This window comes from Carcharodon carcharias, chromosome 26, assembly GCF_017639515.1.
Source record: "Carcharodon carcharias isolate sCarCar2 chromosome 26, sCarCar2.pri, whole genome shotgun sequence".
Taxonomy (NCBI): Eukaryota; Metazoa; Chordata; class Chondrichthyes; order Lamniformes; family Lamnidae; genus Carcharodon; species Carcharodon carcharias.
The window spans coordinates 33448582-33467672 of NC_054492.1; the positions used below are offsets into that span (position 1 = coordinate 33448582).

The window sequence follows — 19091 nt, forward strand, 5'->3', positions numbered from 1 at the left end:
TCCTTGTTAAATGCTTAAAACACTCTATCATGAAAATAAGTTTCTATTTATGTTGAGGAAGGCTTCACAGCTCAAACGTTCAGACCAAGTTGAGGCTCTCTCTCATACTGGCAAACATCCTTGATAATTCCTCAAGCCAGCAGGGACCTCCTCCTTTGACATTCATCAGTGTTTTTTCTACAGGAATGGTGATAACTCAATTTAACTTTTTCCATTACAGGTAAATTATGACCACTCTGCTTTTAGTGTTTGTATGTTTGCGAGTGATCGCAGCGGCTATTTCTGTCGAAGTTTCTGGTAAGAAATTTTTCAACATAAATTCATGATTATATATTATTATATCAATTATCGGGTTATTGTCTTGACTCCGTTTGTAACGCACGTGCCTGTGGCAACAGGTTTTAATAGTTTAGGATGCTCACTGACCATGAGTATGACCATTAGTGCAATAGGATTGTGGATCTCAAAAGCAATGGATCTCCTGGAGATTCATCAAACTTCATGCTTGATCATTTAATGTTAGCAAGGAGATTAGTGTCTCATGAGCTTTAAGCTACCATTCAAGTTTAGCTGGTGCTTGGATGCCGAACTGTGCATCAGATTCCCACCGCCAGGATTTTACAGCCCCTCCCTCCCGGCGGGATATTACGGTACCTTCGAACTGAATGGAGATTTAAATGGCTCGCCACATCCACCAGGGGGAGCCGCGCGTGGCGGGGCTGTAAAATCCTGGCCCATGTTCCCTGGCTGAAGAGCCAGCAGTATAACTTAGAATGCCATGAAGCTTGCAGACCCAAGTAGGAGCTTGCCTCAAACCCGTATCAACAGTATAATGACACCCTGAGTAACTTGTCATTTCTGTTCCCAGTCATTGAATAGTTTAAGATGTACACAAAAATTGGGATATTCAGTTATCCTAAGGCATCTGGCCCATTATTGGTGTAAGGAGATTTCTTTCTTATTTCCTGTATAATAGATAACGCTAAGGCACTGAGTGTGAAGATTGCTGTGCAGTCACCAGTGAAGGCTGTTCTTGCGAGCTCTGTGACTATCCCCTGCTACTTCATCAACTCCACACCACTCTCACCGGACACTCCCTTAGAAACTCTGCTAGCCCCAAGAATCAAATGGACCAAAATCACTGAAGGGGGGAAAGAGACGGTCATCGTGGTTGCCACTTCTGGAAAAGTTAAGATTAGCCAAGAGTACCAAGGACGAGCCAAGCTTCCAAGCTACAATGAAATCCCAAGTGACGCTACCTTGGAGTTGGATAAACTACAGTCAAGTGATTCAGGAATGTACCGCTGTGAGGTGACACATGGTATTGAGGACAGCCAGGACATTATAGAATTGGTTGTCAAAGGTAAATATTATGCTTTATTTTATTGCCGTTTTTCTTCTCTGTTTTTGGGAGAGTTATTTTTTAAATAGTAGTCAGGAATAGATTTACTTAGTATGTTTGTTGCTAACAAAAACATTTCCTTTTACCAATGGAGTTACATTGACATATTCCAATACCCACCAAACTGACTCCCAAAGCCCACCCCCAATAGAGGAGAGTCATGATTGAAAACCAGAATACCCAAAAGTGGTGGTCCTTCCTCTTCCAAAGAGATTGTTGTGGCAATGTAGGGCCTTTGACTGTAGTTGAAGTCAAATTGGGACTACAAATCCTTCAAGTCTACCCTCATGATGTGGGTGTGCAAAACTAAAGAAAATTAACGAGTTGACAGCATTTGGTCAGCAGCAACAATGGCAAAGTCTTGTGACATCTATGGCAATTATAATGAGCCATCTAGACTTTCATATCACTCACAGCGTCTACTCCGTAAAAATAGTTATCCAGCCACAGCAGACTGAGCTATCGATGCCATTCTAACAGATGATTTACAACTATAAATTAAAACTATTTACAGCTATAAATGCCATAGGTTAAATCTAGAGGGTGTTTGTTACCTGCATTTTCTTTTCTGATTCTAGGTGTTGTCTTCCACTACCGTGCAATTTCCAGCAGATACACCCTCAACTTCTACAAAGCCCAGCAGGCTTGTATTGACAACACTGCCACTATCGCAACCCCAGAACAACTGCAGGCAGCTTACGATGATGGATTTGATCAGTGTGATGCTGGATGGTTAGCCGATCAAACAGTGAGGTCTGGACCAATTCTACTCTTTGCCTGCAAATGTGTTTGGGATACCATTTTGGGATCATGGTGCATCAAGTCCCAGAACTAACAAGATCATAGAGCAAGCAAATTTTCCCAGGTCTCACTGAGTCCATTAATTTCTAAACTGCACCAGCTTTAATGAGACTCCACAAGTGGCACAGGGACTTGTATAAGTTATCCCAACATGTATTTGAATTATATTGCAGAAATAATGCTGCGTGGAAATTATTTTGCAGCATACAAGAGACAATCTAACATATGCCAGGACACAATATGTCCTATTTTCTCCTGTCCCTGAGAGTAATGATTAATATTTATATCTGGTTTTATAGGCATCAATAATTTTAATAGACCTTACGTAATAGCCTTCCCACTTGTGCCTAGATGGTGAATCTTGGCAGATAATTCAACCATGATGGATCATTACATCCTGATTCCATCCTCTCACACATCCACATAAGTTGTCTTTCCAGCAAGGGTCACTGGATGGTGATCAAGCGCAGCAACAATAGCTGATCCCCTGTTACCACTCCTGCCCCTGTTTCCCACCCATACATTGGTTAACTTGGCACAAGCTGGGTATCAAATACGGAACCTTCCTGGTCTGTATGACAATTGGGGCAATTACCATTGATCCATGAGAGCTTTGCAAGAGCAATAATAATATTTGGTGAGAAAATGCCACTTACATTAAAATTTGTGCACATATTTAATGCTAAAACTGAATATGCCCTATGTGTATTTCACTGGGCTTCTCAACAACAGCACATACGTCTGTCAGCTGGCATCCAATGTTAATGCGAAGAACCACTAAAATGGGGTCTGCCTGGTACAATGGACTTAGGGCATCAGCTTTTCATTTCTGCTACCTTGGTTCAAATCCAGCCATGGCTGATGCGATGCCAAGTCTATTCGTGTGTTGACTGTATGGCTTCTGTGTGAAATGGGATTAGACAGTCTCTGCTGAAGTAGGAATCCAGGTAATCCCCTTTCATATGCTTCACAGAGCCAATATTTATTATGGTAGGTGATAGCCTATCCCACAGGTTGGCTGTGTGAACTTTGTGCAAGTCCAAAATATAAAACAAGCCAGAAGATTGAGGATGTTGGTCTGGGCCCAGACAGTTCCTGTTTTGTTCATTTTAGAACTTCTACAGTGAATACCAATATTTATAGTGAACAAATAAGACATTGCTAACACTATTCCTGACAAATATTTCCAAAATTCTATTCTTAGGTATCCAATTCACAAACCACGAGTGGGATGCTATGGTAATTTGGATGAATACCCAGGTGTCAGATCCTATGGTATTAGAGATACAAATGAAACCTATGATGTTTATTGTTTTGCAAAAGAATTGCAAGGTAAGAAATGTGTTCTTTCCTGGAAAATCCTGAGGTCCACAATGTAGGATGCAAAGTTGAAAAAATATGAAAGAACATAAGGTGAAAGTAGCCAAATGATACCCAAGTTCAGTGGTTTCCCAATGTCACCTCCAATATGGACCAAGAACCTACCTGCATCATGTTAATGAAGTTGACCACACAAAGCAAGAGGAGTTAGCATAATTGGAGTGCCAGGTGACAACACATCATCTGGCATTGCTTTGTTAGAAGTCCATAGGCACACTATGTAGGGTAGGTTTGGAGCCAGAGCGTCTCTTCCAATATCGTTATTGGTATACATGCAGGGAATGTTCAGATTATTATATAGAATATATAATATAAAATAAAAACAAAGTGCTGGAAATACTCAGCAGGCCTGGCAGCACTGTGGAGAGAGAAAGAGAGCCAAATCTTCTTCGGAACTCATTATTATAGGTGGCAAACAGACAAGTCCTTTCCAAGAGCAATTAGGGATGGACAATAAATCAAATTAAAAATAAGACCATTGTTGAAATCTAGGCTCTTGTCCTAAAAGTGGACCTCTTAAATCTTTTAGATCCTCCAATTGGGAAGCAGATAAACTTCTCTGCAGTGTATAGGATACCACATTTAGGATCGGCAAAGCTAAAAGAAATCAAAAATTTAGATTCAGTTCTGGGTCAAAAGAGCTATGCACACACACACACACACACACACACACAATGAACTAATGTGCAGACAGGAGAACTGGGGCATTTTGAGAAGTTTCAGAAAGGCAATGGATAAGTGCTGGTCATCTGAAAGAATTTATGGTCATTACATTTTATAAATAAATATTGATAGAAGGAGGTGGATATGGGGATGGGCATACATTATCGACCAATTATCTTCTCTGAGCTAATATCTTACTCAAGCAGAAGAGAGTACAGTTAGTATCTCCTCAATAGTGAAGAGGAATCCTTTTAGCATTACAGCTCTGTGGAAGAGCAAATGGATGTTATCCTTGTGTGTTGAATATGCATGGAACATTATAACTGAAGCGTGTCTCATCCCCAGTCCGCTCATCTCAGGGGGGAAAAGCAGTATTATGAGCAAGATTGTGTTGTATTTAATATAATAGTGTTGGACACTTTTCAAAATCTAATTACATAGGTGGATTTTAACAGTCAGATTATGGCACTACCAATTATAACCAAACTTGATTAGAATTCAAAATCCGTGAATCCGTGATTCAGATTCCGAAGCCACTAGTTTAAAATTAGATATTTAAGAATAGGGCAGTCAGTGAAACATTTTCACCCAATGGATAATAGAAGTAGCCATTGGATGTCATTCTAGGGAGGGAAAAGATTGAAAACAAGTTAGCTGGGTTAATCCATGTGAAACGGTCAGTGCTTTGGACCTGATGGATTTCACTGTTCTGTTATGATTTTTCAGATGTAACGTTTTAGTGGAAATATTTTGCTGGAATTTGAGATGGACTTAATTCATCAACTTCATTCCCCTTGTCTGTAGGTAATGTTTTCTACATAACTACCATTGGAAGATATGCGTTTAAAGAAGCAATGGAAGCTTGTCTTGACCAAGGTGCCCAGTTAGCCACCACAGGACAATTATACATGGCATGGAAAGATGGCATGGATCAGTGCAATACTGGCTGGCTTGCTGATGCCAGTGTTAGATATCCAATTTCGAAGCGAAGACCCAACTGTGGTGGCAACCTACTAGGTGTAAGAACTGTGTACCGGTACCCCAACCAAACTGGTTACCCTGATCCTAGCAGTCGACATGATGCCTACTGCTTCAGTGGTAAGCGATTAAGAATTTCAGGTTTGCTTGGACTTATAAATGCTGGTTATTACTATTGTAACGAAGGGGTTCTGAAGCTGATACAAATAAATTGTTAATTCTGGTGAAGAGTTCAAATACTACAGGATACAAGTTTAATAAAACATAGACAGCTAGGAGCAAGAAAGGAAGTCAAGAGAAAGTGTTCGACTGAATGAGTGTTAAGGTGCAGAGAAGGTAACTGAAACAGACGGTACAAAGCGATTGATGAATCTGAAGACAGAAGAAACTGAGAAGTATGGTGCATATGACAGGCTTATAAAGCTTAACAGTATTATCTGGTGACTAAAGCTTACTTTAATTTTTAAAAAAAGTTTCTTCAGCTCTGATTATTTGCCCAAGCCACAATATAGAGAAGGGTTTCCAATCACTTTCACAAAACAGTAATTTCAACAAAGGGATGATAAAGAGAAGCAGGTTCTTCTGGAAGAGTTTTGAAATTACATTTGCGACCAATTTCACTTCAGGAATCTGGGTTTGAATCCGGCCTAAACAAAGGCAGTCCCTTGGGCGTGCATGTGTGCACCCTATCATCACCAGAGCTAAATAACAGTATAGGCAGCTGCCTCAGCACCTACGATGCTCATCCTTTTACATAGTCCCCCAGTTTTCATATGTAAGGGATCCAATGCCTGCTTCATAGCCTGTGCACTAAGTGAGCGATGACTGGGGTTCTATAATGAGTGCTGCAGCACTTAAGAAAGATTAAAAACATTCCAGTGGAGCCAGGAGGAACAGGGGTGCTTTGCTCAGCTCCAGAGCACTGCGAAGGGCAAATTTCAGCCCTCCCAGTTAGCTCCATGCACACCATCTGTTATGTACCCAAAAACAAGCAAACCCCATTTCTATGCATAGTGGTGCTAACAAACCCTGAATGATAAGCCCGAATGGATTGTGATACTGATACTAACATGCTTTATTTAGTGTAGGCCTCTTAGTCTAAAAGGTTGCATGAGTATAAAAAGTAGAGGCTGAGAGGACTCTTCAACATATAATTCAATGGTGTTACTCTATGCAAAGTGAAGTACAATAGGGGTCCTCCCTAAAGTGTTCCCTTCACTGTTAATCTCTTCAACATGTTTCTTTTCCGACAGCAAAGGCTGATATAGAAGCATTCACAGAGACCCCGTTAACCTACCCAGCCACGGAGCCAGAAGAGTTCTTTACTGATGAAGGAAGTGCCTTTACTGTTCAAACTATTACTGAAAGAGTAGAGCAATTCTTCACAAGAGCCACCCCAGAGGGAGAAGCAATAGGAGACATTATTACACTTAGTCCTTTTACTCCAGTAACTCTTCCATTCACTGAGGAAGCTCGTGAGGCGACCAGGTTTCCAGAGGTTCTCACCCCAGAGATTGGCAGCGCTCCAGCTTCTGAGGAACCTGTTCTATCCATTAGTGAGGAAATTATTGTTCCTAAATTTACAGACCTACCTGAAAACATTACAGCTAGTGAAGAATTAACCACCCCTGGAATCATCTTGGCAGTTACTGCAGCGACATCTCAAGCAGAAGCCGTGGTCTCTGAGGTACCAACTGTTGAGGTGTCTGTACCTGTCGAAGAACTAACAGCAACTGCAAGGCTTGAAGAAATCACAATGACTCCACGTGAGGCTCTAGCCACCATTGAGGAGGTTGTTACTGCGGCAACAGCAGCTCCAGATTTACTTGCAACAATGCCTGAGGAGCTAACAACAGCTCCAAGAGAGACAGGCATGCCTGTCACAGGGGCCATCACCCAAATATTGATTGAAGAGGAGGGAAGTGCAACATTAGAACCAATAATTCCTGGCAGCCCATTCACTCCAACTGGTAAGTTAATGTAGTTATCACAGTAAGTGTACAACAGTAGATTTGCCAACAGATGGTGCTATTAAACAGGGAACAGTAGGGTCCAGAAGAGGGTATGGTAACCTAGTGGCTATGGTAATGGAGTAGCAGCTTGGAGGTTGAGCTCTAGCCCTGCTGGGGCAAGTTATGAAATTTAATTCAATAAATCTGGTTATTTGTAGTTTGCATCAGGAGGAAATTAATGGATTCATTAAGCTCGTTCAGAGAAAGTGACCATCCACCTCTACCTGACCGACATACATGTGACTCCAGTCCCACATGAGGTGGTTTGTTTTTAATGCCCCTAGAGCAGCTAGGAATTGGTAATAATTATTGGCTTGCCATTGCCACCCTCATGTCAAGAACATTTTTTTTAAAAAAAGCTTCCTGATCATGTATAAAGGGAAAGTCTACTGAGTTACTCCCTGGAACATAATATTTTTCATATTTAAGAAAAAAATCTATATATTTTTGAATTTTCTGTTAGAATATAAAAAAGGCAACCAAGACTATTCTTGATGGAACTACTTAATTGGGGATTGAGAGGTCATTATGTCTGTAAACTGTCATTCAATATTTTTGATGATAAAGCCTATTAAGAATGTGTAAGAGGAAATTGCAATGACTGAGAAACAAAACAATCACCAGGAGGTTGTTCTAGTGGGTTGATGCCTTTTGGTGTATTTTAATACAATTGTAAGGATTGGGGAAAGTCAGCAAGGTAGATGCAGACCTGATACTCCCTATGTCTACGTGTCCAAAAGTCTCTAACGCTATTAAGTTCCACATGTCGAGTGAAATACGATCCAACAAAGAGGCTTCTATGTATCAACTGGTATCTCTTCAATTGTAGGATTTTCTATATCATGGTCTTTTGTAATTGAAGCAGGTTTTGCAAAATTCAGCTGGGATGTTCAATGTCCTGAGATAACTGACAGATCTTGTTTTTACTCCCTCCATTTCCTTCTATTTATTTCCTCTGCAATTATAGTCACCCTTTTGGTGTTTTACATCTCTTTTTTCATCTCTTACATTCCTTTCAGAATTTTCTCTTATTCCCCTTCAGTTCATTTATCCTCTGGCCTTTATCATTACTATGCTAAAATTAAGACTCAGGTACTCCTCTGCTCTCACTCATTCTTTCCCAGGGACTTGAACAAGGACTTTGAACCCTTGATCATCACTTGCTCCTGCCATCTGTATCCTTCTAAACTGAACTTTAGGCCATATCAACATTTTTTAAATATACCTCAGCTTCACTCCTGCTGTTTTACTTGGTGAGGTGCTCCCCTCTGTGCCTTTCCCCTTCGCTTAACTTCTCAATAAAAACAATAATATACATCAGGACATTTCCTAATTTCATTGATTAAAATAGGTACATCATAATCTCATTGAGCTTTCAGTATGGAAGGTGACCATTCGGCTCATGGGTCAATGCTAGCTCTACGTTGGAAGTATCTACTCTAATTCCACTTCTCTGTCTTTCCTTGCACTCTATACTTTCTTTTTCGAGCGTTTATCTAATTTCCTCTTAAATATTGTGATTGACCAAGCTTCAACAATTGCTTGTTATAACACAGCTAATAATCTAATAAACTTGTATATGATAAATTTTTTGAGCGTAAAAGGGGAAAAAAATCATAGCATTAACACTGAATTTATGCTCCCAATTCTTGTTACCAATTCATCGACCAGTGATCTTTGTTGCAAAGTTCTTTCAAAACTTTGAGTAGTCTGTTGGATCGTTCTCTAACCTTCTCATCTCCAGTCAGTATAGCCCTAGTTCAAAGCTCAGCCCTGCTTTGGTCCTTGTATTTGTATCTTTGTCAGTGATTAGCAAAGCAAACCTCATAAGACTAAAAAGTCTTGACACTATAATGGAGCCAATGTTAATAGTGCCAAGCCAGCTACAGGTACAGTTGGCTGGATAATTAAAGGACTAACCTTCAAACTTGCTAATCAATGACTTAAATACTGCTAAAAATGTTCAAGCCTGTGCCTGTGCCTATTCAGACAGGTCAGAGTGATAATAAACTGACTCCACTATTCGATCTTGTTTATTCAAAAAGAATAAATTTAATCCTGGAGATCCCAGGCAGAATTAGATCCTGGAAGAATCCAGTTCATGTTCTTACTCATTGTCACATCTCGGAATGTGCATGAATTTCTTTTCACTGAGTACATTCTTGGTTGCTTCGTATCATGCTCACTTCTCCTGTATAACTGACAGATTTATGAGAGCCCAAATAGATCAGAGTGGAATACCAAAGCTATTTTATACTCTTCCTATACAAAGTGCAGCAAAGCTTTCTTATAGCTGTGTCCCTAGGAGTCAAGTATCACAATAAGGAATGCATGGTGAGGGGGCCCCTTTCGCTGGGAACCATAGTTCATCTGCTCTCTATACTACTAAAAAAAACCAGTGTGCATTATATGGTAGGGGTAATGGTTTAACAGTGAGATTGCACCCATTGTATGTAGCATGTTTTATCCGACTCGACTCAGTTACCTGCATATGTGTTTCTCAACAGGGATCGTTTTCCATTACCGTGCTATTTCGAGCAGGTACACTCTTAACTTCACCGAGGCCCAAATTGCCTGTTTAGAAAATAGTGCCGTCATCGCCACCCCTGAGCAACTCCAAGCAGCTTATGAGCATGGATACAACCAGTGCGACGCAGGCTGGCTCTCTGACCAGACTGTCAGGTAAACCATGCACTAAATCCCTTTGCTCCAAACAGTATGTTGTATACCAAGTATTTACAGCACAGAAAACGAGCCACCAGGTCCATGCTGGATATTAACCTCCTCCATCTAACCCAATCAGAATCTCTTTCTGTTCCTTGTCTCTCATACACTTATTAACCTACCCCTTGGAAGCACCTATAGTAGTCAAGTTAGCTACTCTCTGTGGAAGCGGGTTCCACCTTCTAACCACTCTCTGGGTAAGGAAGTTTCTCCTGAGTTCCCTAATGGATTTATCAGTGATTATCTTATATTTATGCCTGTTGTTCTGGCCTCACCTGTAAATAAAAATATCTGAAAATTATAACCTACATTGTGAATACAATTGTAGACATTCCCTTATCCATTAGTTTAATGGTGAAATTAATCCATGTGTTAGTGCTGCCATTAAACAGTGCACAAATCGTATAAAATACTTGCAATGAATAATATAGTAACATTTTGAACAGGAAGAGGTCATTCAGCCCCTAGAGTTGGTTCTTCTATTTAATTAAATAATGGCTGATTTGCACCTCAGCACCATTTTCCCACTATTGCTCTATATCCCCTGTTACCCTTGACTTACTTAACAAAAATCTATCAATCTCAGTCTTGGAAGCTTCCAACGTGGCAACATCTACAGCCTTTTATGAGAGAGCTTTCCAAATTTCTGCTACCCTTTGTGTGAAGATGTGTTTAAGGGATTCCACTCCTGAATTGCTACTGTAAAAAGGAAACAATGAATCAGAAACCTTTAACATCCCTATGACAGTCTGTCCTGTGACATCGTCTTTCAGATGAGATGCTAACTTGAGGCCTTGTTTGCTCTCTCAGGCGGACATAAAAGATCCCATGGCACAATTTTGCTAAAAATCAGGGGAGCTCTCCTTGGTGTCCTGTCCAATATTTATCCTTCAACCAACATTACTGAAAAGATTTGATTATCTGTTCATTATCAGATTTCAGGGAGCTGGCTGTGCGCAAATTGGCTGCCACATTTGTACATTTAACAGTGATCACACCAAAATAAAGAATATAATTATCTGTAAAATACTTTGGGACAACCTGAGGATGCAAAAGGCATTGTATCTTTCTTTCTTTCCTTCTGAGAATGCTGATCCTAAGTTAAAATTTGACTTTCCGCAAGTCCCTGAAATTATCCACAGTTCCCACAGTTAAAACAATAGCACAGATTCATCACTGTGAACAGTGGTTGTACAGTGCACAGGGCTTCATGCAGCCCCCAGCTACCCACCTCCCCAAAGTTCCTGCTAGCAACTCATTTATACTGCGTCAGTCAATTGATTTGCCAGCGGTATGTTAGGTTGCAGATGGGGGATCTAATTCTACACGTTTCACTCTGAAATATCGTTGCAGGGTTTTCAGCTCTGAAAATGATCTATTGAAACATGTCGAGAGCCTGATAGTAGAGAGCAGCAAAAGAAAATAGCATTTTTGATTTTGGTTAAAAAGCAACAAATTTTGAGAGATGGACATAAAGCACATTTTTATTTTTTAGCATCTCTCCAATTGTCTTGCTTCCCCAAAAATATTGACTTCTTTTGTGGATTAGTGTTCAAGGCAGCAAGATGTCCTGTGGTGAATCACCAAGTGGCCACTCTTAGTGAAGAGGCTCTTCTTAGGCAGTCCCTAGGGATTGAGGATGACTCGCTTCTATTCCAGTTTGATAAGTTCCGAAAAAGCTGATAAGTCCAATGCACGATCTGCAGACTCTGCCAAATGCTTGGAGTTTGTGCTTTTCCCTCTGAAGCCTGGGCTTTGCCTCTGCACGTTCCCGTTTATGTGTTGGGTGTCTTCCAGAATGAGCCTTTGGCGATTTTGGTCACTCACAAGTCCGGGTCTCCCATGGGTCGGGAGGTGGGGGAGGGAAATGTTGACCTCTTCAGGGATGCTTTGATGCCTAATGCAGGGATGCCTAAAGTATCCCCACTCTCTCATCCACAATAAGAGTTTTGCCCCTCGGTTGGAGGCAAAGTTCGAAGGAGTACAAAAATGTAATTTTGTAGATATTTTACATCCAAAACTTCTTTTTGATTAGGTATCCAATGGTGAACCCTAGAGAACGCTGTTTTGGTGACAAAGATGGCCTCCCTGGTGTAAGAAGTTATGGTGTCCGCAAACCCGAGGAAACCTATGATGTTTACTGCTACATTGACAGTCTCAATGGTACTGTACCCAAATATGGCCAGGAACCATAGTTTTGTCCCTACATCTCTTTACCTCTCTAAATCTCTCTTTTCCTTTTTAGGCATTCTAAAATCTACCACTTCATGTCCTTACAAGACTTGGGGTGGGATTTTCCAGTCCGGCTGAAAGTCAATGGACTTTTCGCTGGGCCGAATCTCCTGCAGCGGGTCCCACCATGATGGAGCCATAAAATCCCGGCCTCGGTCTCAAATTGATTAATGCTCCTGTGAAGTGCGTTGGGACTCTTTACCACATTAATGACATTATGTGAATGCAAGTTGCTCAGGAGCTAAATTGTGCAGCGATATTTGACAAACTGCAATCCAGGTCTTAAAAGAACACATCCATTCCATCAGCTTCATTGTATTCGAGTCATTATTTTGTGGCAGATGCACTCAGCTTGAAATTCAAAAGGGGAATGAGCTGGGTGTCCTTGTTTGCTGAAGGTGGAGCGATGGGCAGCAGTATGTACATTAGAATCATTCTGAATGGAAGTGTGTCTGGTGTCCTTTGTTTGCATATGTGGGAGAAGCCTATGGCTGAGACAATTATCTATGGGCTGCAGTTGTGTTGGGCCAAATGGTCATTCTCCTTCCAAACTTTATGTTTCCCTCCCTTTGAGTACCAAGAAATCAAATGCAGGCCAACAGTGCTGGAAATCACTAAGTTTGAAAAAAGAATAGACAAGATGAAGTATATCTCAACTAAGGTTCAGATAACACCAAGGTTATATTTGAAAAAGGCCATAGATTGTAAGAGCTAAAGAAGATGACAAGATAGAGCTTCACAGTTTTGAGGTCTGTGGAGGAAGAGTTAGAGTGGAAGACAGTTAATGAGTCTTGATTTCAACTCAGTGAGGATATAAAGAGAAGAATATTATAGGATGGCAGATTAGAAAGAGGAAAGTTAAAGAGGTAATGCTCATGTTTTTATCACTACACTAGAGATAAGAAATGTTGTAACATCATAGGGTAGCGGCTAATGTTGAGAAGTTGGCAGGATGTAATGTTATATCTTCAACGGCTGCTTTCCCTCAGCAAGCTGAGTTAATAAAAACAGAAAGTGCTGGAAAAACTTGGCAGGTCTGGCAGCATATGTGGAAAGAGAAACAGAGTTAACATTTCAAGTTCAATATGACTCTTCTTCAGAACTGAGGAGAGGTAGAGATGTGATGGGTTTTGTGCTATTGAAAAAGGGGGGAGGGGGGTCAGGTGGAGCAAAAAGAAAGGCCAGGTATAGGTTAGAGAATGGGGGAGATTAAATGTCAAAGATGCCATGTAACAAAAGACAAAGAGAGGGCTGATGGTATTAGTAAAGGAACAAAGCTTTGGTTCAGAGTAGGTGTTAATAGCGGAATAAAGGTCAGTGTTGTCTGAAAGCAAAACATGAGAACAAGATACAGACTGACACTGGTGAGAGGAGAAAAATATAAAATGGAGGACAGAACTCATGATCTGAAATTGTTGAACTCGATGTTAAGTCCGGAAGGCTGTTAAGTGTCTAATCGGAAGATGAGGTGCTGTTCCGCCAGCTTGTGTTAGGTTTCACTGGAACATTGCAGCAGACTGAGGACAGAAATGTGAGCGTGAGAGCAAGGTGATGAATTGAAATGACAAAGGGTTAAGTTGTGTTTCTCACAACTAAGGGAACTGATAATTGTAATCTTGCCCTGGAGGGCAGAACGTTGGAGCTGTGAAATGTTTGGCAGAGAATTGGGACCTGGATATTTAAAATGTACAACGGGGTCATTTAACAATACATAGGCAGGCTAAGATGCCTACCATACTATTACAAAGTTCCAAAATTTAACATATTCTCTATGAAGATATGAAAGAAATAAATTGTAAATAAGTTGGTAGGAAACCATATTAATGATATTAGAAAGAGACGATATCATAATTTTCCACAATTCTACATTGAAAAATGACGCTGAAATCTTTATGCCTGCTATCCATAAATGTGTAACAATTTTCAAAGACTAGAAGAAGTGTCCATACATTACTTGCAAAATATGATATTACTAAGCTGGCTTCATTGTGCTTATTTCTGTACTCTTACAGGGAAGGTATTCCATGCAACTGTGGCAGATAAGTTTACCTATGATGAAGCAGTTGACTATTGCCTCAGCCACAATGCTAAGATAGCCACAACTGGCCAACTGTATGCAGCCTGGAAACAGGGCATGGACAAGTGTCGGGCAGGCTGGCTATCAGATGGCAGCGTTAGATACCCAATCCAAAATCCCAGACCATACTGTGGCAGTGGGCGAGCTGGAGTGAGAACAGTGTACCTGAACTTGGATCAGACTGGATACCCTAATCCTGAGTCACGCTATGATGTCTATTGCTTTAGAGGTAAGCAAGAAATAATATCTTTTCCTTTTATTTTTTGAGATTCCCCCAATACAAAACTGGTGAAGCAATGCAAAGGGTTTGTACATTTGGATCTCTCCCGGACTAATTGAGAGTTTCCCCTCACTGCTCTCCTTAATGGTCCAACATAAAATTACTTCCAATGGTTTGAACCCATTTCCTCATGAATATGATTCCACAAAATAAAGCAGCCCTTGGATATAAAAGTAGCAGTATGATCCAGAGGACTTGATTTTCAATCCTGGTCAGGGACCCAACGCGCAGATCACTTTCAAGCCCAACACTGTGCCACTGACGCAACGCTATTTTCAAATGGTAAACCATTATTTGGACAGGAGACAAGGTCGCTGCCCAATTAGTGGCACTGGGCATGGCATGGAAGTGGGAATTGGTTCTAGATTGCAATGCTCCAAGGCAGATGGTAGACATGACAGGGCTTGCAGAATAGTGTAAGTAGGAAATCAGAAGGCCATCAGCCTTGAGGTGCAAACAAGTAGCCAAACAGTCAATCGGAAGGTACTTGACACCCTCTGTTTGAATCACCTTATTTTTTCATTGCTTTCATTCCTACACCACATAATGACTCCCCCACATTGCTCCCAACAGCTGAACACTTAACATGACCGAACTGTTCACTTTTCCTGGTTTCCATGCCCTCCCCAACCTGTTAGCCAGCTCTTCCAGGAGCTTATCAGGCCGTTAATTGGAGACGAGGGGTTGGCGGCTCTTCTATCCCCCCTTCCCTTCCCCACTCCCCCTCCGCCCCCCACAAACCATCACACTCGCTTTGATATAGTGCATTCCAGAGATTTCACAAGATTGACACACCATCCAGGAGTGCTATTTCAAAGTGCACCCGCACCCAACCTTGCCACCTCACTCTCCCTCCCGCTCCTCCATGCGCAATTGAAAATCAAGCCCAAAGAATCTATAAGGGTGAATACTGTGGAAAATGAAGAATTGCAGCAATGGTGTGGCGAGGGCAGAACTTTAATCATAGCATGCCGTTCCAGGCAGCGGAACAGGAATTGAGTGCTACTTCCTCTCTCTTGCCTTTTGCTGGTTCCCATGTGATTACAATTAAAATTGAAAGTCTCAACGTCGTGCACAGGAGACACTATGATCACACGGTGGGAGAAGTGGTGAAACATGCCATTAGCTGACAATGCAACAGGCATGGGCGAGCTAAAAAAGAGCCTCCTGGAGAAACAGGGAGGCTCTTCATCATGCCCACAGCTTTCCTGTCCAACTCTACTACCGGTAGCATAAAAATTATTGAGAGGACAAAGATGGCACTGGTGTTTTCCAATTTTAAATTTCGCTTGTAAATGTTTTCATCACATTGGCTTCCCTTTATTCGTGATTGTCATTATTTGTTGAGGCTAGCTTAGTCAGAGACCAACTGTGCTGGCATGCCTGATGGTTGGCACACATTGATGGTTACAGGGAAATTAGGGACATTTCTTCATTGTGGGAGAAACAATGTCGTGTTTTTGCATTCACTCTTTATTGAATGTTCATGTTAGTGTCCAGTGTTGTACTCGCCACTCTATAGGACATGGCTGAACTTACAGGCTCAGATGGCCCTCCCTCCCATTGTAAACGATATTGTCCGAGATCACTCTCAGCGAGGATAATTGAAATGTTGTAGGTGAACTCAAAGCTCTTAAGACTCTGCTAGCCAGCATCCTGAGATGGACCCACATGTGGACAGCACTGACGCCACCTTTTAGGCCCCTCATTTTCTTACCTTGCCTGACTGCCGCCACCACCCCGAGGATGCCTGATTCTCCCCACTTCACTCCTGCATGATCCCAGCCCCACCCTCTGTCCACATTTAAATCCCTCTTCCATTCCTCCAAGCCCCTGACCTCACTCCCCACCCTCCCCCTCACCACTGACTCACCCTTGCCAGCCCCCATGCAAACCGTCATTCTCCTGCTGCCCTCCCTTGTGTTGCAGAGTTCAACAAGTAAAGCCGCTAACCTCAGACATAAATGCACAAAGCTGACTGTTGCACATCCCCTTCAAATGAATATGAACCAGGTGTCATGAGACTCTTGTGCACAGCTGAATTATCTTGAAGGTCGGACATAATTACAAAATGTTTTAATATAATGAGTATTCGTGGCGAACAAATGTATTATAAGTAGGAACCTGCCAAGGGACAGCATGAGGCGTGACCCACCACAATCACGCCGTTGAGTTCATCTCTCACTTTGAACCCGCCGTCAGGATACCCCAAAATTTCCTCTCCCGTCTAATTAAATCACCCTGCCTGCCACATTTCCCGCTCTTCCAGGCCCCATTAAATCCCTCCACAATGACTGTGGTCTTCCCAGTGGGAGGAGATTTCTGTCCAGTATTGAATATCAGACAAGCAGCCTGACAATTGAGAGAAGGTGGAAGTTTGGAGAGAGGTGGCCATGAGGTAAAACTGGGTGTCATCAGCGTCCATGTGAAAACTGATGCTGTGTTATTAGATGATGCTGCCAAGAAGCAGCATGTCAATGAGAAATAAGAGAGGGCCAAGAATAGATGCTCACTCTAACACTATTAAATAGGTGCAGTAATAATAAAATGTAGCTTTTGGTATTTTTCTTTAAATGAGAAAAGGGGGAGGCATCATGTAAGCCAGTTTTATTCTAAATTATAAAACCCAAGTGAAAGGTCAAGACCTATCGTGTAGGACACCTTAGGGTTGAAAAAAGCAGGCCAGAGGGAAGTAAATTAGGGAGTAGTATTCAGCTAAAGTTTGTGATTTTAAATAAATGCTCCAGGAATTTCTGTTAGGTTTCTCCCAATCTCCACATATAATTTTGGTGGAAAAATGCTTTAAGCAGCCTTTTCCACCATTTCACTGCAGTTGCAGGTTGGGATTGGGAAAACCCCAGTGAATTTCTCCACCATGATATTGAACGTTTTCTTGGAAAGTCATAGGGACGTGGTGCTAATTCACAAACTCCCAGGGGGTACTTTTCACAGTAACATTAAATGCACTTTGAGATGGAACACTCTCCACTTGCCTGGATGAGTGCAGCTCCTACAACACTCAAGAAGCTCGACACCCTCCAGGACAGAGTAGCCCACTTGATTGGCACTCCATCCACTGCCTTAAACATTCACTTCCTTCACCACTGATGCACAGTGGAAGCAGTGTGTACCATATACAAGATGCACTGCAGTAAATCACCGAGACTCCTTTGACAGCACCTTCCAAACCCACAACCTCTAACACTTAGAAGGGCCAGGGCAGCAGCCACACGGGAACACCACTGCCTCAAAGTTCCCCTCCAAGCCACACACCATCCTGACTGTCCTTCACTGTCGCTGGATAAAAATCCTGGAACTCCCTCCCTAACAGCACTGTGGGTGTACCTACACCACATGGACTGCGGTGGTTCAAGAAGGCAGCTCACCACCACCTTGAGGGCAATTAGGGATGGGAAATACATGCTATCCCTGCAGGTGATGCCCACATCAGTGAAAGAATAAAAAGTATTCTTAGTATTAATTATCTTTTTTTACCTTTCTTTTAGAAGCCATTGTTCCTGTGGTTACTGGAGAGCCAGAGGTTGAGAAACTGACAGTACCTGTGATCCTAGTGGACAGAGTCTCAACAACTGCTGAAGTTGAGCTTCATGTAGAAAAGACAGTGAGCCCAGAAGAAGCTGAACAGGGCAGGACTGAGACCTTTGTTGTGGAGACCACAGGACAGCCCACTATTACATTTGGTTTGATTGAAGAAGCTATTGCAACCCACGTGGCACCGAAGGTAGAGCTATTGCCACCTGCATGGACTACAGTATCCCTGGTTTCTGAGCCTACCACTGAAGCCATCCCAGATAAATATCTCACAACTGAAGAGGCTGAGAAATTCTTTGTGACAGTAACACCCACAACAGAGCCTGGTGAGCACTAGATATAATTATTTGGAAGTAATAAGCAAGAAGCTACTATTGATGGAGTATTACAAACTAATGTTGTATATTAGAGGAACCGACCCTTGTCTCAATGGTCTCTTTGATTTATATATTTCCAATCCTATCCCTGAAGTAGCTGATTTCTACTACATTAAGGATGCTGGTAGAGAGCCTTCTGTTCTCTTGTCTAAGAGACAATTCTTCACTAATGAGCTTACGGAATGATAAGAGGGGTAGGGTAGGTAATAAAATTGGCCTTCAACTTTTTTTGTATCGTTCAGCACAATCGACTGTCCGCTTTATAGAATGCCAATATCTTCAATTGACATCAAAAGTCAATGCCTTCACTGTCTATCATGGGGGTGGATTCACTCTCAGACTTTTCCCACTTAGTTTCCAAGACCCGGGCGTTAGATGATTATTTGAATAGAAACAATGTGCAGGGGTATGAGGAAAAGGCAGGGCAATGGCACTAAGCCATGATGCTCATTAGGGGAGCCGGTGCAGACGTGATGGGCTGAATGGCAGTCTCCTGTGCCGTTAGGATTCTGTGATTCTATATTGGCAGGTCTGTCAGGGAGGGGAGAATCACAATTTTGCAAAATCCTGTCAGTGGTTTTATGTTGTAAGTATCCACTCAGAGATATCTTTG

At 41.8% G+C, this 19091-nt stretch overlaps 1 protein-coding gene across 1 annotated transcript in view; it reads left to right on the top strand.

Moving 5' to 3' along the window:
• Nucleotides 1-227: 227 nt before the first annotated feature.
• Nucleotides 228-19091, top strand: part of LOC121269779 (aggrecan core protein-like) — a 51238-nt gene continuing 32374 nt past the window's right edge. Inside the window, exons 1-5 of the mRNA XM_041174688.1 lie at nucleotides 228-297; nucleotides 977-1363; nucleotides 1981-2155; nucleotides 3408-3535; nucleotides 5051-5341. Coding sequence (XP_041030622.1) covers nucleotides 228-297; nucleotides 977-1363; nucleotides 1981-2155; nucleotides 3408-3535; nucleotides 5051-5341 — 1051 coding nt within the window. The remainder of the gene's footprint in view (nucleotides 298-976; nucleotides 1364-1980; nucleotides 2156-3407; nucleotides 3536-5050; nucleotides 5342-19091) is intronic.